General features: G+C 51.6%; 1 protein-coding gene across 1 annotated transcript in view; it reads right to left on the bottom strand.

Moving 5' to 3' along the window:
* LRRC20 (leucine rich repeat containing 20) overlaps nt 1-26,500 on the bottom strand; it is an 87,343-nt gene extending 60,843 nt beyond the window's left edge. The window contains exons 1-2 of the mRNA XM_039233307.1: nt 26,429-26,500; nt 20,726-20,870 (exon numbers count right to left, since the gene is read on the bottom strand). Of these exons, the coding sequence (XP_039089238.1) occupies nt 20,726-20,807 (82 nt within the window). The 5' untranslated portion in view covers nt 20,808-20,870; nt 26,429-26,500. The remainder of the gene's footprint in view (nt 1-20,725; nt 20,871-26,428) is intronic.
* Nucleotides 26,501-26,704: the final 204 nt, after the last annotated feature.

Genomic DNA, 26,704 nt, shown 5'->3' with positions numbered 1-26,704 from the left:
CCTTAACTTATCAAGTGACTTCGGGCAGGTCACTCTTGAACTTGAAGCTTCTTCGGACCAGACTTCTGAAAACATAACGTATCCATGAACCACCTGGAGGTCTTGTCCTGAATCAGCATGTCTGGGCTGGGCCCTAGGAATCTGCATTTCTAATAAACTTCTTGGCAATGCTGACCTTGCTCCTTTGAGAACCTGGACTTGGATGGTCACCACGATACAAATGACAATAAGCCAGACGGTGAAAAATTCCTATTTCAAACTCTCAGTCCAGAGCTGGTCATCACCCTTTAATCTTTGCTTTAGCCCCCTTTTCATTTTATTTGTTTTTATTTTATTTTTTTTACGTTTATTTATTTTGAGAGAGAGACAGAGAGGCAGAGAGAGAGAGGGAGAGAAAATCCCAAGAGGCTCCATGCTATGAGCATAGAGCCCGATGTGGGGCTTGATCTCATGAAATATGAGATCATGACCTGAACCAAAATTGAGTCAGAGGCTAAACCAACTGAGCCACCCAGGTGCCCCTTTTTTAATGCTTTACCCCCTTTTTTAATGAAGGAGAAGATTTGAGCCAACATATATGCCTAAGATTTCATAATGGTGTTTTGCTTTCATATTTATTTTTATGGTTATCAACTACTTATGAAAAATTATATTGATTTTTCCATTTGCAGTAATGATATAAAGGTCCTTTTAAATTTTATTTAAGCTAATGTCATTTATTTTTTTTTAATGTTTTTTATTTATTTGTGAGACAGAGAGAGACAGCAAGAGCAGGGGAGGGTCAGAGAGAGAGGGAGACACAGAATCTGAAGCAGGCTCCAGGCTCTGAACTGGCTGTCAGCACAGAGCCCAAAGCGGGGTTCGAACCCACGAACCGTGAGATCATGACCTGAGCCGAAGTCAGCTTAACTGACTGGGCCACCCAGGCGCCCCTAAGCTAATGTCATTTAAAGAAAAACATTAAGCAACATAATCATGGCTAATACTTTTATAGCGCTGAGTATATGCCGGCTGCCATTCTAAACACCATGTATAAAGGTGTAATACAATTTTCACCCTTACAACTCTAGAAAATGAGGACCTTTTAGAGATAAGAACATTGACACTTAAGTCAGATCAGACTTAACTTGATCAGAGAGATCAAGTAACTTGCCCAAGGTCACACAGCTAAAGAGTGGAGAGTGAGGCTTCCAATCAGGGCAGCCCAACTTCAGAGTTGACCATATTATTACTCCTACAGATAAGGTCAGCTGGCCCTCTGACATGGTGAGAATTGTCAAGGTCACCTGCAACATGGTCAAAGGGAGGTGCACACTTGTTTCTTGCTGGTAAGAACAGAGTCCTTACCGTGCTCCTGTCTTCCCCACCACCTGCAGCGCCCAGCCCAATGCCCCATCCACAATAGGGACTAGTGCACGCCCCAGAATTAATCTCCCTGGTCTGACTTGCTGGGCACAGAAGCCTTGGTGCTTAGTGGTACCCTTACCGCAGCTGGGGCACTGGCCATGGGGCAGGAGTGCACACGTGCACGTGGACATCTCTGGGGGTGATGAGATTCCAGACAGCTCAGCTCGCCTGGAGCCCACTTCTGAGCAGTGCAGATGGCAAGGGGGCTGCGATGGACAGTGGGGGGGGACTGCGCAGACCCACAAAAGCAGGGCCCCGGGCGCATAGGGCTGCACGACAATAGAGCTGTATGGTTACCAACTGACTGATTTTTCACCTTTCCTCCTCAACACAATCGCTCAGGGCTTGAGACAATGAGGAATCCAGTCCCGTCAGGAATGAGTTCTCGGAGCAGTAATTGGGCTTCTTGAGGTCAGAGCTGGATGAATGGACCCAGGAAGGGCAGGAAACACCTCCAAACAGTACCTGGCTCCGTCAAACACCAGTGCCTGTCCTCCAGCCCGCACACCCCGCCTCCTGCCCCTGGAGCTCGCTCGCCGCCTGGACTTCATTCACGCCCTTCCTTCTCTCCTCTGCCCCCACAAATCCTCAGGCTGGCCAGCCCCACCTGCCCTAGGAAGGGGGCCCTAACCTCCTCACCTCCAACTTCAGGACACCTGCCGTAGTGCTGGTCATCCTCTCCCAACTGCTAAAGATCTGCAGACTTGTGTCTGGGACCCACGGCCCAGATCTGGCACCGAGCTGGGCCAACACTTTCGAACTCAACCATAGCCCTCACCACTGAGAAGCTTTGCCTTGGGATTCTCCCTTTGTAAAATGGGGGTGCAAAGGCCCTTTTGGGGAATGAAGTAAACAATGAGCTAATATCTGTCTTAAGGTTTGAGTTCACAGAAAGAACCATGCCCTCTGTGGTCAAGATCTGATTCCAACTCAGATGGTCTTACTGTTTCCTGAAATCAGCCTTGAACCCTGGAATCCACCTTGACGATGACCATGGCTATTCCTCTGCCAAGGAGCCCCTTTCCCTGGCTCTGCACCCTGACCCCGCTTCCACCCCCATCACCAGAACACCTCTTCCCAGTCAAGGACCTTCAGGACCCCGTGTGCCCCGCAAGAGGAACCCGCCCTCCGCAACCCAGCATTCCCACCGAGGGATCTGGGTCTGACCTCCCCTTCCAGAAGTTCCTCATACAACTCGTCGAAGTTCCCATCCTCCAGCCAAGCCAGACTGCTCACTGTTCCCGGCAAACTCTCTTTACTTCCCCACCTCTGTGTTTTTGCTGGCACTATTCCCTCAGCCTCAAAAACCTCTCTCGCCAACACCGTGCTACAAGGCTTTGTTTGAAGGCTGCCTTTCCACAAAGCCTTTGCTCATGTCTTCAAGTGATGTCATGGCTCCCACCCTGGAGCCCCCCGTCTGTCTGTCGCGTGTCTATCCCCCTCTGTCTGGATGCCTGCCCTGCATGTGTAGATGACTAACGTGAGAGTTAGTAACAGGTTTAGCTTGCCCTTCCTGGCTGGGCGGAGATCTCCCTGAGGGTAGGGATCGGGTCCCACAGAGGGTGGGGTGGGATATTACTGAGGATCTGGAAGGCCAACAGATTCAAGTACAAACTCTAGCACAAGACTGGCTGGCTGTGAAAATCCAGGCAAAAATCCAGTGCTGCTCACAGAGCCTCAGTTTCCCCTTCTACAAATGATGTGAAAACACCACCTGTCCAGAGCTGTTGAGAAAATCAGATGCAGTCATTCATTTGACAGATACCTCCTCAGTACCTGGTACATGCTCACACTGTCTGAGGATATGGTGGTGAGCAAGACGGGATCCCTGACCGCCCCAAGCTCACACTCTAGTGTGGGGAGAAGAGCAGTAAACACAAACACCTGAGACAACAGCAAGCAGTAATAGTGCTCTCAGGGAAGTAAAACGGTGTGATGGCAGACCAGGTAACTGAGACAAGGACCATTTCCTAGGGTGGTCAGGAGGGCTTCTCAGAGGAAGTGACCCTTAGAGGAGACAAGGATAAGAAGGAGCAGGGCATGCAAAGATCTGGGCAAAGGACAGCCCGGCAGAAACATGGGCAAGCACATGGTGTAATGGAACACCCGCCAGAGCTCCCTCCTCCTTCCTTTCCCTCCCCTCCCCTGCACAGCGTTACACAGACAGGCACGTCACATGGTGAATAAAAACCCACCTGACAGAGTAAGGAATCCTGGGGATAAATTGGGGCATGACAAACACATGTGTCTTAGCAAAACCCAGTCAACCAAGATGAAGCGTGAAAAGGCTACTGAATTCAACCTCATCTTCAAAGACAATGACCTTCTGCCGCACCGGCGTCCCAGAAGAAAGCACAGTCCCCAAAGCTGTAAAGGAAGGCAGAGATCTCTCATTCCAGCCAGCCCCACGTTTGCGGTCTGGGGTGTGTCGTGAGCTCCATGGCCAGGCCCCTCCAGGGCCTCAGCAGCCAGCACCACACCTGCGTTTCTGGAACTATTTGACTTTCATAAACTCCTCAGTCTTGCTGAATTACCTTTCCAAGGCTAACGCTTTCCTTCTTGGGCGATGCAAGCTCTTGATGCCATGGAAGGCTCTATTTGGCTCTCTCTCTGAGGCAGAACTGTTTCAGTCTTCTGCCAACAGGTATTTTTTGAAGCGCATTATTAGTCAAATGATTTCGATATTTCTCTTCACCTTCAAAAAACGCCTGCTTCAAGCACCAGCGACGCTAGAGCAGCCAGGTGTGGGGGGGGGGGCTATGCTGGAGGGAGAGGGGAAGGAGGTTCTGGGGGCTATGAGGGACCCCAGAATTAGGGTGAGGGCTGAGACAGACAGGGCTGCTCCCAGGTGGCATCTCCTTCACAAAAGTCTCCTTTCCAGTCCCCTTGCCGTGCACCTCTTCAGGGCTGGGGGCCCCCAAACTCATCAGAAACCCTTTATCCAAATGGCCCAGACCTCCCTATTTCTGTTATGGCACGACCAGGCTTCACACTGCATGCCCCCACAACCAGTCAGCCGTGTACCCCCTTCCACAGCCTTCCCTGCCAGACTCCCGCCCCCCGGCCCCACTCAGAACAAAGCCACACCAGCACAGGCCTGGCACACGGAAGGTGCCATTCCCTGGTTTCCCCCCGCTGCTCGGAGATCTGTCTGAGGCCCAGCGGCGACCCTCCCAAACTCTACCTGGACCCTGTGACTCCCTGCTCAGAAACTACCAGATCAAGTACAGCAGAGGCACTCGGGTCCCGTTTAATGTATGGACCTCAGATGCTGAGTGTGACTTTAGCATCTGAAGGCACGTGTCTCCCTACAACACGGGTCTGCTGTCCACAGCCAGTGACTGCCCCGGACTCCCAGCCATCAGAGCAGTCTACGCCCTGCTGCTGGTTAACACAGAGGTAAGAATGTGAACTTGGCAGCCAGAGTGCCTGGGTTCAAAGCCCCTCCTTTGGAGAAGCTGCTTGGCCTTTCTGTGCCACTTTCCTCCTCTTAACATGGGGACAGCAGCCACCTCACAAGGCTGAGTGGTGACCAGATCACAGGGTCACAGGGAGGACTGGACAAGACCTATATCAAACAATTACAACAGTTCAGCACACAGTGGGTATTAAGTAAGTGTGAGCTTATTATTATTCGTGGGTCTTTGTAAAAAAATTTTTAACGTTTTTTATTAATTTCTGAGAGAGAGAGAGAGAGAGAGAGAGAGAGCATGAGCAGGGGAGTGGCAGAGAGAGAGGGAGACACAGAATCTGAAGCAGGATCCAGGCTCTGAGCTAGCTGTCAGCACAGAGCCCGGCACGGTGCTCAAACCTGCAAACTGTGAGATGATGACCTGAGCCGAAGTCGGACGCCCGACCAACTGAGCCCCCCAGATGCCCCCGTGGGTCATTTTGACTCTAGGTGATTTTCGTTCTTAGGCTGTCTTTAGAACCTAACCCCTGTGTAACTAGTGATGAGTAAAAATCTCTCTAAAGGCCTAATGTACAAGAGGAGCCACTTTAGCTTGCTTTCTCAGTCCACGTGACTGTATATAAACTTTGTTGAAAAGCCTGAATTCATGGCCCGCCATGTGTGCACTGTGCATCTGCTTTGTGAACAACCGGCCTAAAGAAAAATCAACTTGCCCTTGAGATAGCAATCAATGCATCTACTCCCTGCATTTAAAACTCTTCATTCCTGCCTATGTCCTAATCTACAATCTTTGGGGCTTTTCCAAGATGTAAAAAGGCCAGAAACCCGTAAAAAACCGTTCATTCTCCAGAGCACTTTCCTTCCTGTGAAGAGCGTGCTTCCCGGGCAGCTGTCCTAACTTGGCTCAAATGAAACTCTTCCTACTTTTAGATATTCTAAAGGTTTGTTCATTTGGTGTCCACATTTCCTGGTGTAGATGGCAGGATAGCAGAGCAAGGCGCCCAAGATCACCTGGGGTGCTGTGGAACTGTGCACTCGGCGCTGGCACAGGCCCCTTGGCCCCTCTGACTCCCGGGCACCTCACAGGTGTATCTGTGAGTTCTCCTGATACCTGGACCTCCTCAATTTGAGTTAACAGTCCTGACTTTTATTTGAGCTGTTGAGGGTTACCGGTAATGTTTTTTAGGTGGGAATAACCTAGAGTGGCTGGAGTGGATGGGGTGGTTGTTTTAATATTTTTTTAAATATTTTTTTAAAATTTATTTCTAGGAGAGAGAGAGAGACAGCGTGAGCAGGGGAGGGTCAGAGAGAGAGGGAGATACAGACTCTGAAATAGGCTCCAGGCTCTGAGCAGGCAGTCAGCACAGAGCCCGACGCGGGGCTCGAACCCACGAACCACGAGATCATGACCTAAGCGAAAGTCGGACACTTAACCGACTAAGCCACCCAGGCGCCCCAAGGGGTGGTTGTTTTAAACTGTCAGTGTTCTGGACGCCTGGGTATGAATTCGCTCATGGGTTCAAGCCCCACATCAGGCTCTGTGCTGACGGCTCAGAGCCTGGAGCCTGCTTCAGATTCTGTGTCTCTGCCCCTCTCTGCCCCTCTCCTGCTCTCGCTTTATCTCTCTCAAAATAATTAAATGTTAAAAAATAAAAATATAAAAAATAAATCGTGTTCTAATTGATGTTATTAATATAAAGCTCGAGTCAATTTTCTGGCTAGAAACATGAGAGACTGACTCAGCTCTGAAGAGAAGGGACCCCTGCTCCTTGCTGTCCAGTGACTGAGAGCCTAATGGAATGCCTGAGACAGTCCTGGAGATGCACAGCGGTCCTACAGGAATTTCCCATCGCATGAGGTAATTAACAATTGGCTCGTCCAGGGACACACGTAAGGACTGATTGTCCAGTGCACGGAGCCCCCTCGGTGGTCTTAGACCTCGCTGGGAGAGACTGAGACACACGACAGACTGTATCATGGCCTCTTTGAAAGTGACATTCACAAGCACCGCCCTCTCCGTCCACCACAGCCTCAGATTCTTCTCAAGCCTTATTCCCAAACTGAAACTGAAATGAATGGAAGTCACGCTTCAAAAGCGGAACAGCTCCCGGAAAACCAAGCGCCGCTCACGGGAACGGTAGCAGGCTGTAGGTACAACACACGTGAGGCTTATAAGGGGAGACGTAACCATGGAAAGCCTGAGGCTCAGATGGGCCAAACGAGGCTCTTCTGACATATCTAGATTAGTCTTCCTGCACGCACGGTTAGAGGAAGCCCGCTGTTAAGACAAAGCAACCAAAAAGGGGGAAGACGGTCAGGTCGCTCAGTGAAGCTCCTGGCTTTTGGGGGGAACCGAGGCCCATGGAGGTGCTCTAGGCTTCATCTGGTTGCTGGTGCTGCTCTTGGCATCTTGGGACAGAACTAGTCATGTTCTCAGTGAAAAACAAGAAATAACTAACAGATCTACAAATCATAACGCTATCTTGCAATGAGATTTATTTTCATAAATGGGAGATATTTGGAAACTGGGCCTTTAATGTCCTCTCCACAAATATTAACGAAAAAGGCTAGAGTTTGTTCACATCTTGTTTGTGCATCTGTGTTATAAATGTGAGAGGCTTTTTTCTACCTTCAGACAGCACTGCTAAAATTAATCTGTAAAAGGGCTCTATTTAATTGGTTAAAAGGCGAGCGCTTATAAGAACCAGGTATTTTAAAACTCAGAAAGACAGAGACTAACGCAAACGTTTTTCAAGTTCATTGGATCTGGGAAGAGATTCAGTATTGAAACTAGCTTAAGTTTGTTGGTTTAACTAAAATAGGCACATCAAATACAATATACATAAACAACTTCTATTCTAGCTGAGTTTATTAGTTAAATTTATGTTTCATCTGTTGCAATCTGTCAGCAGAAAATGACTTAAAATGACAGTGAGTTTCATCTGTCTCGTGAAGTTTTCATGGGTAACTGCTAAAAACAAATAGGTTGAGGGGCACCTGCCTGGCTCAGTTGGAAGAGCACGTGACTCTTGAGCTCTTGAGCTCAGGGTGATGAGTTCAAGCCCCATATTGGGTACAGAGAGCACTTACAAATAAATTAATTTTAAAAATAAGTTGCATAAATAAAAACGTTTATAGCTTTCAAAATCTTTGGTGACCTAAAACTCTAAAGTGTTGCTAAGTTAAATGATAAACTGGGTCGAATTCACTGGATGGCTAAGTCTTTTCCAAATAAGACCGATCACCAAAGCACTGATTCCTGAGTGTAGGTGTGCCTGCTTTGGGCTTCTTACTGCAGAGAAACTGAAGATACTTGGGTCTGTTGGTAAATGTGCTTTGTGCTTTACTGAAAGTCGTACTATGAGAAAAACAACACACATTTCTAGAAGTCATGAAATGTGTTCACAGATTTCCAATCAGAAGAATTCTGGTGTAACAGACAGTTTGCAATCGGTCACCACTTAGTTTTCGCAGGAGACTGAGGTTTCTAAAGGTGAAAGTTCTGATAAATGTAATTAGGACAGCCGGGCAGTGATAAAGAAAGCAACTTGGAATGCAAGGAACATGAGATAGGTTGTTGATAAGAAGGGTGTGAGGTGGGGCGCCTGGGTGGCTTAGTCGGTTAAGCGTCCGACTTTTGCTTAGGTCATGATCTCGCGGTTCGTGGGTTCGAGCCCCGCGTCGGGCTCTGTGCTGACTGCCCGCTCAGAGCCTGGAGCCTGTTTCAGAGTCTGTGACTCCCTCTCTTTCTGACCCTCCCCTGCTCATGCTGTCTCTCTCTCTCTCTCCTAGAAATAAATAAAACATTAAAAAAATTTTTTTAATTTTTTTTAATTAAAAAAAAACAGGACATCCTTGGTTATATTACCATCTTTCACTGAAATGTCACATTTGAGAGAGACATGCATAAACTAAGATATGACCAGACAGCTTTAAGGAACAAAGGTGAACTTTATGAAGCCAATGGAGCCCCTTGGAAATGCTGGCCCGACACCTTGCTTACAGCATTCCCAGCAGCCTTACCAGGTGAGTAAAGAAGGTCACTTCCTGGCAGGTGTGGGAACCTCAGGATATTTTGGGGGCCTTGAGAAGAGGAATGCACTCAAATCTACAAGGTATCGCAGGCAAATCTGACGGCAAGTATTTGGTTTGGCCTCTCTGGCCTTGAGAAGCTATTAAAAGTTCAATCTAACATTCCTTAGCAGATTAAAATGAATTTATATGACCGGGACGCCTGGGTGGCTCAGTCGGTAAGCGTCCAACTCTTTTTTTTTTCTTTAATGTTTTGTTTATTTCTGAGAGAGAGAAACAGTGTGAGCGGGGGAGGGTCAGAGAGAGGGAGATACAGAATCTGAAGCAGGCTGCAGGCTCTGAGCTAGCTGTCAGCACAGAGACCAATGCGGGGCTTGAACCCACGAACTGTGTGATCATGACCTGAGCCAAAGTCGGACGCTTCACCGACTAAGCCACCCAGGCGCCCAGGTAAGCATCCAACTCTTGATTTCGGCTCAGGTCATGACCTCACAGTTGAGATTGGGCTCTGCACTGATAGTTTTAAAAAAACATATGACCAATCATTATTCTTGCTGTGCTTATGGACATAATTAGGCCAAGGACGTTAAAAATGGACTTGTGTTACAAACAAGTTGGTCTTCATTTGTCTGTTTTTGGTAAAAATCGGGGTGATTATAGGAAAAAATGCTCCAATAACGCATCTTTAAGTTAGATACTAGATTTCAATACTATTCGTTATAAAGTAGCCTACACCCTGATTTCTAGTGCCCTCCAAGGCCTGGCTACCACTCTCTAAGCTAACCTTTTGATTTTTCTCCCACCCTTCTGACCTGGAATCATTTGAGAATGAAACCTGTCCCTTTTCCCTGAAGCCCTGCAAACCAAACCAGGTGTAAGGAAATCGTGACAATGGCTCATGCGTGGACAGTCATTGTGCCCATTGCTGGGTGAGCCATGCAAAGATCAGAGCCATCTGAACCACATCCAGGATCAGAGTAGATGGATGGCACCAGGGTAGACTGCCCTCCCAGGACTCAGGACCAGGCCTGTATTCCTATGCTTCCTTCCTCCTAAACTGTATTATTAGAAGACAGTAAACCTACTTGTTTGCTTTCATCTCTCCCTTTATTACATCCTGGTTACTCACCAATTTAACTATCATAACTTCAAATCCTTCCCCAGTACCTCATTCCTACGGGAACTTGGCTAAAATGTTTATGACCTCTTGGACCGGCTCTAATGTTCTTTTACCTTCTGGTGTTTATATACCATGAGGGGCCTCCATTAGGAAAAACCTCTCAAGAAGTATCATCCAGCTCAAATGTAACCTACATGATGTATGACACTCAATGGGTTGACCCTTGTGCTTCTATAAACTTGGGTGGTAATTTATCAAGAAAGGCTCCTGGGCACAACAGGAGGAACTTAGCGGCAGCTTATCCAACATGCCAAAATATCCAATGTGCTCACAAACCACGTTTTTGTGGACAGAGTGGCTCAAGACAAAATAAGAAGAAAATAATAGGTTATCCACCAGAGGCGCTACTTTAGTAGTGACGTGGTGGATTCAGCCACCTCCCAAATCTAACTTTGCTATACAACCCAGAAGATTCTGAGGTAACTATGGATCAAGTGCCTTCTTTACTAACTGCAGAAACCTAGAACACACAGGTATCCTAATCTGTGGGAAATTGCCAGACTCCTGTAGTTTACATAAACGTTCAGCTACTGTCTCAGTATCCAAACTTAGGGCCAGTTAGGCTTATGACATTTTTCTTTTCTTTTCAGATTTTATCTTTAAGTAATCTCTACACCCAACATGGGGCTCAAACTCATAACCCCAAGATCAAGAGTCACATGCCTATTGGGGCACCTGCGTGGCTCAGTCAGTTAAGCTTCCGACTTTGGCCCAGCTCATGATCTCACAGTTTGTGAGTTCAAGCCCCGCATCGGGCTCTGTGCTGACAGCTCAGAGCCTGGAGCCTGCTTCAGATTCTGTGTGTGTATGTCTCTCTCTGCCCCTCCCCTGCTCACATTCTGTTTCTCTCTCTCTCAAAAGTAAACAAACATTAAAAAAAAAAGAGTCCATGCCTGCCAACTGAGCCAGCCAGGTGCCCCTACATTTTTCAGTGGATTAATAGGAATAAGAACGAGTGTAAATACCACCAGAATTCTTCCCATTAGAGGAAGATGGGCCTCATTAGCCGATGATTCATACTGGATTCCAATATCCTATCGACACCTGCAGATTCAGGCAAGATGCATGGTTATGCCCTGAACAATGGAACCCTGAATTCACTCCAACTTGGTCTATAACGGCTAACCCCAAACAAGCTAACACAGGGTATATAGGAGATGGAAGATTTTGTTGGGAAGGTTTACAAAACACCTCCATAATACCTTGATTTATTTTGTAACCAGAGTACTTTTTGTCATCATGCTACTGCTATAATACTATAGATTTGCAACTCAAACAGAATTGCCTGGTGCTAACAAAAATCATAGTAATATCAATACTGATGACCAAATGTTTTGCGAGATAGAATTAAACCACTACAAGATGTAATATTTATGGCACCTTACTGGCCTGGCCAGAGAAACTGTTAAATTCTATAACAGAACATTTAATTACCTTTTAAACCAATCACCTCAAATATATCACAAAGCACAAGTAACTATAGCTAAAGAAGGTAAACAGATATGCTAATTTAAGATTATTAAAATATTTATAATGGATTTTTTTTTTAAATTCTTCTCTTGCCTTTCTTTCTAATTCTGTACATACTCCCCATTGGCTACTTCAAATGTTATTAATTGGGTTTTTATTACTATTTCTGTATTTATGCTATAAATAATACCAAAAAAAAAAGTAAAGGCAAATCTCACCATACATACAACGTTGGCATGGCAATTCGATCTCACTGAAAAAATATGTATCGATCATAATGTCTTCTATTAAAGGCCATCCTACTGACCCCTCAACGTAGACTCCTAGGTGACCTGATTCAGGCCTGGCACTGAGGGACATGATGAACCTAGGGCAGATAAGCAATCACCCTGGCACTGAGGGACAAAATAACGATCATCAATGCTTTCTGTCAAAAAAATTATTGATCAAAAGGGGGAAATAATGAGAGAAAAACTCTCTAAAGGTCTCATATGCAAAGGAAGCCATTTTAGATTTACTTCTAAGTCAACGTGACTGGATATAAACTTTGTTCAAACCAAAAGCCTGATTCATGGCCCGCCATGCGCGCACCGTACCTCTGCTCATACAGCATAGGCACTGTCCTGCTGTAGAGTGTAGACACCGTACACTGTGCGAGCAGCCTAAGGAAAACCAGCTTGTCCTAGAGACAGCGCTCACTGCCTCCACCCCTGCACTCCCTTGCGGTGCAACTCGGGCTCCCTACGTGCTCATGTCCAATCTTGGAAGCTCTTCCAAGATGTAAAACGTATATAACCTGTAACACAGAACCTTATAAAAACCAGTCATTCTCCGGAGCACTTTCTTCCCTGTGAGAAGCGTGCTTCCCAGACAGCTGTCCCATCAAACTCTCTCTCTCTTACTTTTAGAGATTCTAAAGGTTTGTTCCTTTTGCCTCGACAATAGGACTCCATGGTAGAAACTACTTTAGGGGATACTCGAGGCCCTCAGATCTGAAGCCACCCTGGGCTCCCTTTACTCGCCTGTGTCACAGCCTGGCTGTCCCCGTCACAGGCACCTGCTTGCATGCCCCCATGTCTTTGCTTACACAGACGCCTCCCCTAGAATGGCCTCCCCCTCGCCCATACCCCTAAACCTGCTCCACCCTTTAAGGCTCAATTGCAATGTCCCGCCTTCTGTGCAGTCCCCTTAGCACGCGCGCTAAGCAACACCCAGCGTGTCTAGACCCGAAGACAAGAGAGGCAGAAGTCACCCTCACTTGATTCTTTTTCTGTTCTGCAAGTGTTTCACATGTGGGTAATGGCCTCCTTCCTGTACAGGGCCCCCCACCTCCTGCAGGGGGCCCCTGGAGGCTGCTCAGGGCTGGATGGGTTCTCACAGCCAGGCTATCTCCTTTCTGCAGACAGAAGCATGAGGCGGGAGGGCCAAGAGGGGCGCACGGAGTGTTCTGCACCCACGCCTGAGGGGTTGAGCGCATCTGCCTGCCCACCCACCCAACAGATGCTTTCTGGGTGCCGTTGTGTCGAGTAGCACCACAGTGACTAGGGACCCAAGACACAGGCTGGCCACGCTGGAGGTCACCCACCACTGAACCCCACTCTTAGCTTCTGTCCCCAGTGGGGCTGGAGTGGGGGCAAGTGGGACTTGTGGCCACTGGAGCTCCCAAAGCTCTAGAAGGGGACCCGAGGAACCCCAATAGAGAGACCTGGGCCACATCTGTTTGGGTTTTGGGGTCCTCTCCCACCAGGGCTAGGAAAAGTCCTGAAAAAGCCTCAGGACGCCAGCTAACCGTCCTCACCCCTAGCAATTCCAGAGCTTGCCTATCTAACCCCAACCCGGCCTTAGAAGTGCCTCTCTGCTCCCATAAGGCACTATGTCAGGGAGGAAGGGGTCGGGGCACAGAGGACAGGGCCAGGCTTCCTCTGGCTTCCCACTCTTTACCTGCTGGGTCTCATGCTTTGTACACGAGGCACACGTAACACCTATTGTTCGTTTGCCTGTTTGATAGTTACAGCAGCCTGCTTGCCACCCAGCGGAGAGCCAGGAAGCCAAGCACAGCAGATGAGAGGCAGCCAGCCCTCACGGTGAACAGACAGGTGGCCCCGGCCAGGCTGAGGGCCGCCCTGGGAAGGTCCACTCCCTTCTCTGCACATCTGACCTATGCCCAGCTGACCGTCAAGACTCCCTAGGCCAGGAGACATCTGAGCAACACCACCCGTCATCCCCACCGGCACCAGCCTCCTGGGCTCAGGGCCGTGGACTGCAGGCCCCAGTGTAGGGCCAAGAAACCTTCCACCACAGCCCCTGGCCACTCCCCTCTCTGAGAGTGTGGCCAAGAGAGTACGTGTGTGTATGTATCTGCCTCCCTCTCCATGATGGCCATTCCTGGGGCACTTGGTTCCTCCAAGCAGGGTACACACAGTAGGTGCTCAATGTGGTGTTTCTTGAAAAGGGATAGTCTCTGACCCAAGAGAAAATATTCTTCCGATTTAATGAGTATATATATTAAGGGCCTCCCTAATACCCTTGCTCAAGAAAGGGCTGCAAAGTCAGGAGTCAGGTAGGAACGTAAATACAGCAGTGAGCTGGGCTGTGCGGAAGCCCTTGTCAGGACCAGGACGGGGGCGCTCTCCCCCAGCAACAGTCTGGTCAAGTCTGGGTCTCAGCTGACATTCAGCTGTTGACTGGTCAGCGGGCGCCATCTGCCGGTGAGAGCAGGAGGCGACAAGCACTCAGCCGGGGAAGTAGGGAAGGGGGGACGCGTCCCTTCTCCCACTAGCTTTGGTCGGCCAACCGGACCATCTCACAGGCAGTTCGCTGAGAATGGGTCACACCTCATTCACATTCGTTCGCTCACGCGCGCACACACACACACACACACACACACACACGGCCAGCCCAGACAACATTCCTCCCCACCTAGCCGCCCAGAACCCACCAGAAGGAAGTTCTAGATTGTAATTCATTAACCAGTGCTTCTCAAAATTGAAGGCAGGGGAGAATCCGACAGGGTTCATGTTAAAATGCAGATTACCCAGCGCACCCCGAAATGTCACCTTTAAAGCTCCAGCTAGAGCGGGCTCCATGAATCTGTGTGTAAACAGCAGCAGCCCACGGCGCCTGTCCCCATCACCACCCAGGACACCGTAAATGGCAGGCAGATGTTAGCCTCTGGTAATCTTCCTCCTTTTCAAGGAACAGGGTAGACCCCACTGAGGTTCCAGCAGGTATCAGCAAGAGGCCAGCATGAGGGGGAGCAGGGGCTCCCCGTCCTCCTCATCCCCCTCCCCGTCCTCAGTGGGAAAGGCCACCCAGGGCTATGATGAAACTGGCCCCCCGCCCCCCAACACCTGTGTCGCACCCTCAGCCTTAGCTCCAGCTTCTCGAAAACAAGGGAACTCCTACTTCAAAAGCAACATGGTGGAGGAGACCAGCTGAACCCCTTTGTGCCACTGAACACTTAGAAACCCTGGGTTTTAGAAGGTCTGTGGTTTGGTCTCCACGTCTGTAGCGTGGGGATATTAAGATCACCCCTGTCACAAAGTTGTCTGGAGGATTAAACGGCGCAACACCAGCGACGAGCTGACAACGTGGCCTGGTGTGTGACAAGAACAAGCTGCAGGAGTCAGAAATGGGCAGGAAGGTCAAAGACCCAGGGGCTCTGCCCACCAGGGCTGGTACGAACCTGCATTCCCAAGGGGCTCAGGCTGCAAGGCCTAGAAGAGGTCAGGGACGCAGCGCTGAGCCCGCCTCAGGGAAAGTGGAGCCGGGAGCCCCGAGGGAAGCTGGCGCTTTGAAGGACTACCTTCAGAGAAAGACTGGACTAGGGGTAAGACCCACTTTTTCATAATTAGGATGCCGCTTTGTCTTTGCCAGGGCACCGACTTAAAAAAGAATACAGGGGCGCCTGGGTGGCTCAGTCGGTTGAGCATCAGACTCTTGGTCTTGGCCCAGGTATTGATCTGAGCGTAGTGAGTTCAGGCCCCGTGTTGGGCTCTGAACTGGGCGTGGAGCCTACTTTAAAAAAAAAAAAGAAAGAAAGAAAAATATCACCTCCTAAGATTTGGAAATCACAGGTGGGTGTGAGGTTTGAATATTCAACTCCCTCAAGGCCCAGAAACCCCTTGGGCTGAGAAAGATGTGTTTCTAACCTGGGGGCAGGCAGGCAGGCATCTGCTGGGAGCAAGCACAACCTCTCTCCAGTGCACGCCCTCAGCCCAGGGTCATGTAGACCAGGCTCCATGCACAGGAGTACAGGGTCCCCAGTTACATCAGATCTATCCAGAACCACCCCCTGTGAGCTAGAGTCAACAGGAACAGTAGACGTGGGCCGCTGAGAACTCCCTGTGATAGAAAAAGTACAAAAGATTTAAAGAAAAGAAAAACAAGTATAGTCAAATGATTTAAAACATTTAAAAAAAGATGAAACACATAAAACAGAAATAAAATATTATTCCCTTAAGTCAGATTTTTAAAAATAAAAGGTAAAAGATTTACCAGATCTGAAAAGAAACCAGAGTATGTGAAATCAGGTTTTTTAAACAACCAAACAGAACTTTTGAAAATAAAGTACGTAGCCTTAAAATTAAAACACAATGAGGGGTTCCAGAGCACACTAAACACAGATGGAGAAGCAAACAGGGAACCAGCAGACAGATCTCAGAATGTAGCAGAGAGAAGCAGAGGAAATACCCTAGCGCAATGGATGGACGCACAGAATGGAAGCCCCAAAAGGAATTCCAGGCAAAGAGACCCAAGGGATAGGGGGCAGAAACGTGCCCAGAGCTAAAGAACTGGGGAATTTCCGTGAAATGAACAGACAGGAATCCACAGGCAGGAAGTACAAAAGCCCACAGAAAGGATGCAAGAGGTCTCGGACACCTGTGCCCAGCACGCAGCGGGCCCCGGGCACTGCTAGCTCCCTCCTCTGCAGCTCGTGCTGGGCGCTCCCTCCCGCCAGCTCTGCCAAGGCCTCCGCCCCAGCCGGCCATGCCCTCCCTTCCCACACTCTACCAGCCTTTTCCAAGTCCCGCACCTCGGCAATGAGGATCAGTGTTTAAAAGTCATCCCCAAAGGCCTGGGTCCTCTCCCCTGGAGAGGAGTGGGGTGCAGGGCATCGAGGCCTGCCAGTCCACCGGCCAGAGGGACCGGTGAGGTCAGACAGAGGCTCCCTGGGGTCCAAGGACCCAGGAAGCCCAGATGTGCATGAGGCCTTTACCAAGACAAAGAACTAACCTTAGGACACAAGGAGTGGATGGAGAGAAAAGGCTGAGTTCCCGACTGCACAAGCTCAACTGAAAATGCTGAGGAGGGGTGAGGGGCTGGAGAAAAGAGGCTTCAACTCAAGCTGAGGGGCAGACCAGGGGCCTGTGGGAAAGGAACCCACTTCTTGAGGGATGAAGAAGCCTGGAGCGGGGAGACGGGGGCTGGAAATCCCAGCTCAGGTTGCAGAGGGAGCGAGCCTGGCTCCGGAGGGCACCCCTGGGCGCCTGGCAGAGCGTGGGTGATGCTTTCCAGGGCGACCTACCCGAGTAAGGTGAGAGCCTGTAACCGAGCTCTCCCAACGGTCTCTGTTGGGACCTTCCATTCCAGCGAGACACCTGCGGCTTCTGAACAGCCATCCTAGGGCTGCACCCCAGGCCTGTGCATGGGGAGGCGGGGAAGCGAACCCAGCAGAAGGGGAGAAGCCAGAGAAGCCCGTTCCACAACCAAGGGCTTCGAGAGGGAGCTACCCCCATAACTCGTCTGTTCTCGGGAAGGGGGCGCTACTTCCACCTTCTATGGTGGCGGGTGGTCCTTTCCCTAAAATCTGTCTTCTCTACTTAAAAGACTAATATGTATATCACAGAATGTTCAGAAAATGCACAATAGTAATTTCTAACTTCCATTTGTGTCTTGCTTTATTTCCTTTCAATTCTTTCCAATATACACATGTTTAACACAACTGGTATCACACGGTCTATACCTTTTGGACTCCTTGCTTTTCCCAAGTCATCTTATGTGGAAAAATTTGCCAGTCTTCATTCAAGCACATAATGACATTTTACGCGCCATTTTTAACAGCTACATAAGTTTCATTGTGTAGCTGTAACAAAATTTATTAGAGCGATTATCCGCTGCTGGGTTTTTAGGCTGTTTCAGGTTGTTTGCTGTTCTACCTGAGAACCGCATTGGGTTCCTTCACCCATCTTTCAAGACCCACTTCAATTCCCACCTCCTCCAGAAAGCCTTCCTGGACTCCTTCAACACCTGGCAATGTTTCCCACCTCTGAACTCCTACCACCCCTGGTGTGGGTCCGACAGGGGCTGGCATGGAGCCCTCATGTCACTCGCTGCTCTCTGTCCCGCAGTGGTGGGCTGGTCTCACGTCCCCAGCTCTACTGCACAGAGCCCTAGGGAGCCCCCCAGCACCCTGCACACAGTGGGTGATCAGTACATGCAGACCGCTTAGATCCTGGACCCCTAGGACTGCGGGGGCCCAATGAGCTCCACTTGCCGAGGGGCCAGGGCTGCAGGCCCGCACCGGCATGGTCTGACACTCTGCTTCTCTGCTGGGCACCGGAAAGGCGATAAACCGGCCTCCCTCAGTCTGCCCAAACCTTACAGACACAGTCACCTCCCCATGAAAGTCTGGCAATCCCGTCAAGACAGCTAAGGCTGAAATTTCGACTCCTCTCCCAAGCTGATTAAAGCTTTGCACCACGCACGACACTGGGGACTGGCAGTCACCCAGGTCCACACCCCCACACAGGGTGGCAGTGAAGGTGCCCGGGCGCTGTACCGCAGCAGCCAGGCAGGGGGTGTCCCACGGGCACGGCCCCGGGCAGCGCAGAGGGGCTGGTCACAGCACAGCACGGCCCTCTCCAGGTGCCCAGCACACTGCACCCCCGGCAGGGCCGCCACGCTGCAGCTCACAGAGCTACGCACCTGGCCTGCAGAGGGAACTGCGTTTGCGATCTCTGGGCCACAGACTTTTAAAATTTTTTAAAAATGTTTGTTCATTTTTGAGAGAGAGAGACAGAGCACGAGCCAGGGAAGGGGAGAGAGAGGAAGACACAGAGTCTGGACAGGCTCCAAGCTTGTCAGCACGGAGCACGCGTGGGACTTGAACTCACAAACTGTGAGATCATGACCTGAGCTGAAGTCAGAGGCTCAACCGACTGAGCCACCCAGGTGCCCCGAGTCCACAGACATTTAAGTCGTGACTCCATGTGGCCTTCCAGGCTCCCCACCTGCAGGGCACCGTCCCCCCCTCTCCCGCCCCCACCTCCACGCCACCAGGGCAACTCTGCAGCGCTGCCACGCACGAGGCGCCAGCACTGCCCAGGACACCAGCCTCCCTGAGTCCTTTCGCTAACACCTCCTCCGGGAGGTCAGAATTCCGTCCTCTCCCCTCTGCTGCCCCTCCATCCTTGCCCCCGCGTCGCACCTGCATGAAGCTGAGCTGCATGTGTCCCCCACCCCGGGAACATTTTAAGGCAGGGGTAGGTTATTCGCTGCAGAGACTTGCTGCTGATTTGCCCCAACTCCCCACCTGAAGACAAGGAGAAGACACCTGCAGGGGGTGTGTCTGTGGCTGAGAGGGGCTTAGGCCCCACCCCTGGCCCTTAGAGGTGAGAAAAATGCAAGCCATTCACTGAACTACCCGAAGGCAAGCACCTTACAGACACCACCGCTCCCAGAACCACCCTGAGAGGCAGGCACAATCACCACCCCTGTCCCATACAGGAAGGAACAGGTTAAGTGAGAGGTAAGCAGCCTGCCAGGGTGTCAGACTATTTGGTGGCGGGGGGGGGGATTGAAATCCCGGCCCTATGAGAGGTGGAGAGCCGTGAACTCCAGCCTAAGTAGGATCACTTCAGTGACTAGCACGGGATTCCAGACTCCTTTTCCTGAGGGCCATGGCCGTCAGCTCACCAGGCAGAAGTTCCCCAAGAGCCCTGCCTCCAAAACTGATGACAACAGGCAAGATGTCTGGCATCACAGGCGATGCTTCTCTCCCTCCAGCTCAGTCCAGCAAACATCATGTGCGCACAAGGTACGCGGCACATCTCTGGCTCTTGGGGGGTGGGGGCAAAAGTGCCTGCCCTCTAGGGACACTGAATGACTGCTACAGAGGAGGAAGGGAGCCAGGGGTGGATGGTGTAGGGCTGAGGGCTTCCTGAAAGAAGCAAGGCCCTAGCTCACCTTGAAGGCTGAGTGACCCCCTGCTTTCCTGGCTACCACTCCCTGCCCAGGAGCCACAGACACACGGGACCAGCGGCTGCTCACAGAAATACCTCCCCCCCCCCCGCAGTCTCTAGGTCTTCGGTCAGGCAATAACCTCCATGGAAGTGCTCCTTGGAGGGAGACATACACACACGGGCACAGACATCCCTTCCTGCCTGTGAATTCCTCTTTGGGTGCCGAAGGCCCAACTCAAATCCCACTCTGTGTACACAATCATCCCCAAGGCAGGAGTGTGCTCCCCTCCTTGGGGTTCTCACAACATGCCAGTGGCTCTAAGGGGACACACGTGCCAGCACAACACACACACACACACACACACACACACACACAATCCTTGTACATGCGAACAGTCAATAAATATCTGCTAAATTCAATTAAATAGGATAGTTTGTTTAGATGCTTGAAATCCTGGCTTAACTGTCTGGCCTAAATTGCTATGACCAAGTCAAAGCAAAAAATATATAAGACACAATTTAAGTGAAACAGTGGGGTGGAAAGGGGCCTGCAGGCTGAGTGACCCACGAAAAGCCCACTCTGCTTTTGACCCTCCATCTCCTCATCTGAAGACCGAGGCTAGTCACGCTTGGTGGGGAACCCCTCTGTCACCAGGCCGCTGGAGCAGATTCAACTTGGCAATGCTCATGACGCACGTGCACAGGGTACGTGGGGTACTCAGCAATGCCAGCTATTGTCACCTGGGCCAAGGGCACTTAACACACTTGGAGTCAGTGGCAGTACAAGGGCAGGCAGAGGGCCCCCGGCAGATGGGAGCCCTCACTTAGTGTTTTTCAAACCTCTTTGACCATGACCCATGATAAGAAATACGTCTCACACTGTGGCCTGGTATACACAAACTCAACAACGTCTGCAATAAAACTCCCCAGCACGCTTCTCCTTGTGACGAAGGCGCATGTGGACACAGTCTCTTGGCTCTTCCCTTTCAATGTCACATATAAATTGATTTCACACACCGCCTACAGGGTGCCCTCACTCACCCAGGGTATCAGAGCCGCTCTCCACGGTCTCGTTGACCTTCCTTGCAACTCTGGCCACGGCCTCACCCATCTTCTTCAGCATGCAGGCGAAGGGGTCCTGCTGCCAGCCACCAGGCCGGTCTGCTGCTCACAAGGGGGCCTGTGCCTGGGGAAGACACAGGGCCATGAAGCGCCCGCCCCCCAGCCAGGGACACATCCCTGAATCCATCCTCCCATGGGACCCAGGCTGCAGGAAGCCTGCTGGTAAGGGCCCAGGCCACTCACTTCCTCCCGAGAGGCCCAGAGACCAGGCCACATGCAGCTTGGCCTTTAGGAGAAGCCGATCTGCCCATCGGAGGGTGGGGGCAGTCCAGCCTAACCAGTTTCCTGGGTGGATCCACACGCGTGACCTCACCAGACACAGGGCAAGTGCCTGAAGCGGCAGCCAGGCAGTTGTGAGGACACAGGTGTGTGCTGCCTGTGACTCACTTAACAGGCGGAGCAGCGGGGAGGAGGCAGAGCACGGCTCTGGGCTGGCGTCCCGTCCACAGCCACCAGGACATGTCCCCTAGCTCCCCGTTCACCTCACCCACCTCCGCCGGGCCCCTCTTGCCAGCTGGGGAGTGGGGACACAGAGACAAATATAGCCAGCCTCACCGGTCAGAGCTCACAGTCTGGTTGGGGCGGGGGCAGGTGGGAGTCTCTAAGACTAGCCTTCCCACCTGTCAATATGGAGGGAAGGCTACAGTTTTGTATGGTTTTAGCCAGCAGGCCTGATAATCGACCTGGTGCAGGGTTTATCCGTCAGACCCAGAGGGAGAAAGAGGGCAGGGTGAGGAAATGAGAGAAGGGAAATTGGATCACTGGGGAGAAAAGGCTTAAAGAAGGGTGTGGAACACAAGCAAAATGATTAGGTGGTAAAGACAAGAGGGACTCTAGAAAGGTCTCCAATTCCCTGTTTATTACAGAGAAGGAAACTGAGGCATAGAGAGGAACTGGATGACCTGCCCAGGGTCAAAGTGAGTAGATGGCAACAAGCTGGCCAGCCCAGCCTCCTCATCCAGTGCTCACCTCTTTACAAAAGTCGCCTACACTAGCAGCAGCACCGGAGGGACAGAATGAACTTAGGGCCAAGGTCAGTGCCCACTCCCAGCTTCAAAGACAGCTAGGTCGCTCAATGAACACGCTCTGAGGGTCAGAGGCAGAAGCATATGAGGGCACAGAGAAGGGGGTTAGGGGAGTGCTCAGAGTTGCTGGCAGACACCATGAAAAAGTCCCTATGTGCTCAACTACACAGACCAGGCAGGCAAGGCTGAGCTGGGGCTGGCCGAGTCCCGCTGCCACTGAGTGACAGTAGTGAATTCAGTGTACAGGTGCATCTCACCAAGGAGGCTGACATGAAGGTTTGAGACACAGTGCAGTGGAAAAAGACTATTTTTGGAAGACACGCCTAGTGTCCACCTCCGCCATTTATTAGTTCAGGAGCCCTGGGAAAGATTCTTAACTACTCTGAGCTGTCGTTTCTTCACCTGAGAAGGAGATCTTAGTAATACCCACCTCACTGGATTCATACGAGGACTGAACAGAAATATATGCATCCTTCCTGGGGCCAGGGGCCAGGACATGTAGGTCTGAACAACTTCTAGTCAAGAGGATAAAACGTGAAGACACAACACTGGCCTCTAATCCCAGTTTCGTACCCATGTGACTCTGAACAAACAACTCAGTGGAACTCATCTTCGAGGAATGACTAGAATTTCCCTCTCCACCTCCAGGAAGTCCTCCTTGATTGCCTCAGCCTTCAGTGCTTTCTCCTCCCTCTGAGTTTCAGCACCACTTAAGGTCTTAGCACAACCCACTTGGGGTGTTTATGAGCATTTTACAATATACAGATTTGTCTCCCCAGTCGGCCTGTGAGCAGCCTGAGACAGGGAAACAGATCTACACTGTGCTTTCCCCTTGCACTTTACACCACATGCTGAATACAGACACCCCCAATGGTGATGATGATGATGGATAGCCACCATTTGGGTTTCAGATCTACATACAAGCCAATGGATTCTTACAATAAATCTGAGACGCTGTCTAAATGAGAAGGGTCATATATAGTCAAATACCTACTACTGCAAGGTAGACAACTTGCATAAGGTGGGCCAGGGTGGGACAGTAGGGAATAGTGGTGACTAAGGCAAACTAAACCCAACACCTCCACCAGGCTGCCCTTAGGACCATCCCTTAAGCCTGAGTCACAGCAATGTGGTCGGGATCTTGGCGACTTACTCTAACCCCTATGAATGGGGGAAAACTGAGGGCCCCAGAGTGGAGGTAAATGAGCTAAATGCAAACAGAAAACTTAGGCCTCCTCATTCCCAACCTAGGATTCTTCCTACTATACCATGTTCCTTCCCTGCCCCATCTCCAATATTTATCATCAATAATCACAAACACGTATTGAACATCCACTAGGTACAAGGCATAAGAATGAAGAGGACAGACATACAGGATACAGCTCTGACTTGTGATTTTCATGGAGAGCTTTCTAGGAAATATACTGGGGCAATCTTGGCCACATGGCACAAGAGCAAGGGAAGGCAGCTCTCTAAGCTGCCCACGGTCTGTGCTGGCCCTCAGTGGGATTACCGAGGCTGATTTACTTGCAACCAGGCCCGATGCTTACCATTCTACTGGCTGTCACCGGGTAAGGGTGGGGGCAGGGCGGGGGTGCTGTAGGCCCACTGATGAAAACGTGTCAGATTAAAAACCTCACCCCCTCCCCCCACGGTAGCAAGCTAAGCCACTCTATGGTGTGGGTCAGAGAATGGACATCAAAGCAGCAACAGGAGTGACCTGTAAAGTCTGGGAGTCAGCGCAAGTCACTAGAAAGGCCCCTTATCATCCAGGAGATGCTCCAGGTGCAGCACAGATGCACCCTAGAGCTCTAAGAGGTTCCTGCTGCTTGAAATTGCCACCCGCGCTAGCTAGCCAAGAAACCACCTTCCCCTCACCCACCCTCCCCTCTTAAGGGAGAATTCCTTCATGAAGTCAGCTGATTGTTCCTCTCCCGGGTCAGACGACAAAGGCCTGTCACTCTGGCACAGAAAGGACTGTGAAATTGGAGCATGGCAGGGCCACGTGCGGCATAAGGCCCAAGATGGGGGCAAGGGGCCCCAGACTGAGGGAAGACCAAATAGGATGATGGGAGCCTGTACTGGGTCCCTAAAAGGGTACCTGCAAGGTTGTCCAACTTCACTGACCGCTCCTTTCAGATCCAACCCAACACTGGTCCTCTTTGACAACCCAAAAAAACAAAAGAAAACAAAAAAAGCAAGTTATATTTAGCATATAACAACCTCAGAAAGAAAGGAAGTAGAAATAAAAATAAAGTTATTCTTGTTTTCTGTTTTTGAGAAAAATAAAAGCTTTCTGGGTCACATAAGTGGCACAGAGAGCTATGGACCGACTTCTAACTGAGGGCCAAGACCACTAGGCAGGGCAGCCCCTGGGGTACGAGGGCCCCTGTCTATAGAAATGACGGGAGTCAACCCAAATCTGCACGTCAGCACCATTCCGGCCACAGATCTCCTGCCACCCTACAAAAGAAATGTCATGCTGGCCAGTGGAAGCAAGCAGCATGGAAGGGAACCAGAACCCGACTACAGGGCCCCAGGATAGCCCCACAGGCTCAGGTCTGGGCTCTTTGAGGCATCCGGCCAACCCCACAGGCAGACGTGATGGTAGAAGAAAGTCAGAGCGTCCCCAAGGGACTGCAGGGAAGCCTTAGCTAATTTCAAGGCAAGTGCTCCAAATCCTGGAGACCCTGGAGCACAGGGTCCAAAGCCATACTCGCTGCTGCTGCCCTAGCAACAAACACATTCCTCTTCATGCATCCCCAACTCCCCTTTCCTCAGTGTGCGGCACAGACTCAGGAAATGTTTAAATCCAGCAAACATCTCCTAAAAGGCCCACGCAGGGGGAGTAAAGTCACAGAGATGGGGCATGGGCCAGAATGAGCCTCCCGGCCTAGGAGAAACTTAGTGATGACAGGAAGAGTGAGCCAGAAGCTAGCAGGGCCGTGATGCCAGGCCCAAGGAGCGTGTGTGCCCTCTGCACCAAGGGGAGACGGACACCGTCTGAGCAGGGGACCCAAAGAAATGAGAGAAAGAGGGAGACGGGTAGCCAATCTGTTCCCTGGAACGACTGGGGGAGGGGCTGTAGGACCTCCTAAAACTCTTTTCTCTGCAGTGAGCTCGGGAAAGTTTTCTGAGGACAGCAGCCTAAGACCAGAGTTTGGAAAGTTATCCGGGCGTGTGAGCAGCCGCGTTAGTAAAACGGAAATACCACCTCCCTCGCTGGGTTTTGAAAAGTAAATGAGATATAACTTTCTAGAAAGGTCTTTGCAAACGTTAGGCACTTCCCACATGGATGCATTATGAGTCGGTGACGGAACAAGTACAGACAATAAGTTAGGATATAATAAAAGCAATCCCGAGAAAGTGGTCTTCCTTTTTGAGAGCCGGCAACAGGCCCTCCTGGATCTATAACCTAGTTTCAACCACAGGCAAGGCTGGACGCGGGGGGGATTTTTGCTTCCACCCGGACTGCAGCCCCAGCTGGGGCTCCTGTCGTCACCAGTGAGAACACTACCTTATCTGGGGCCCCGAGATCCGCGCAAAGGAGCTGCTGCGACACCCCGGCCGCACCAGCTGCTCCTATATTTAGTTACTGGTGTGGTCACTTGGGAACTTTAGAGCCTGGCAGCCGCCCCAAAGGGCAACTCGAGCCTCCTGGGCCATGAGTGCGAGCTCCCCCACCGCAGGCTCCTGCGGGTCCTTCCGGTCACGCCAAGCCGGGCAGCAGGTGGGAAGGTGAGAGGCCAAGGACTGGATGGTGTCCAGGTAGCCCCCGAAGCCTTCGAAACCTGGACAGAGTTGACCCACTTTTCCACCCAGGGGAAAGCAGTCCGCTGGGGCGTGAGCGGGACGGGCCGGCGCCTGGTGCTGAGCCTTGGGGTTCGCGGCACCGTGCGCGCTCTGCTTGGGGCACCTGGGCATCCTCGGACAGCGTCTCCTAGGAGCGTGAGCCGGGGCCGGGCGAGGGTCCCCGCGCCTCGCGCAGGGGGCGCGCCTCACCCGTCTACCCCACCCCCCGGCGCCCGCAGCCAATGGCTCCTCGTCGCCGGCCCTCGGCTCGGGCGGCAGGCGGGGACTGGGACAATAAAGCAGGCAGAGAGGGGAAGGCTGGTGTTAGCCAGGGGCCGAGGACTCCCGCGCTGCCCGGAGTCCAGGAGGCATGCTCCGGGACAGGCGTCTGCAGGGCTCCTGAACGGAAGCAAGCCGCGAAAACGCTGCTCCAGGAACGAAATACACAACGGCTTCTACCGGCGAGGGCGCCTCCCGCGGGGACGAAGGCCCGGCACCGCTTCCCTAGGATCCCTGTTTCCCTGCCACCGCTGCGCCCACTCCCGCGAGCCAGCCGGGGTCCCGCAGCAGTTTGCAAACAGGAGCCGGCGCGGCGCCGGGCCCCTTGGCACCGCAGAAGCCGCAGCTGATGCACCGCTGCTCTTTTTCCACCCGGTGACCTGGGGGAGGGGAGAGGACGCTGCAGAAACGGGGGCACTTCTCACCCTCTCGCCCCCAGCCCTCCAGCGCTCAGCCTCAGACTACATTTACTTTGCGAGGCACGAAGCGTGGGGACCCGTTCTGGGCCGCTTTCTGCTCCACTTACAGCGACAATGCCTCCTAGCGCCCTGCGCAGCGCAGTCACGCTCCCGCGGCCGCCGCCGGTGCCCCATGCAACAGCGGCGCGCTGGAGCGGGCGGGGCGCGGGGCCGCGGGCTCTGCGCGCACGGCGGCTCGGCCAATCGCCGCGCGAGGGTAGATGTCGGGGCGGGAGCGGGCCGCCGGCCCGGGCGGCGCGCGGCCAATCAGCGAGCCGGTCCTCACGCTGCGCCCGAGAGCGGCGCGCGCGGAAAAGCGGCCCGCGCGCTCTCGTCCGCAGGGT

This window comes from Hyaena hyaena, unplaced genomic scaffold (assembly GCF_003009895.1).
Source record: "Hyaena hyaena isolate Hyena2069 unplaced genomic scaffold, ASM300989v1 scaffold_73, whole genome shotgun sequence".
NCBI classification, from domain to species: Eukaryota; Metazoa; Chordata; class Mammalia; order Carnivora; family Hyaenidae; genus Hyaena; species Hyaena hyaena.
This window is presented reverse-complemented; position numbering and strand designations above follow the sequence as displayed.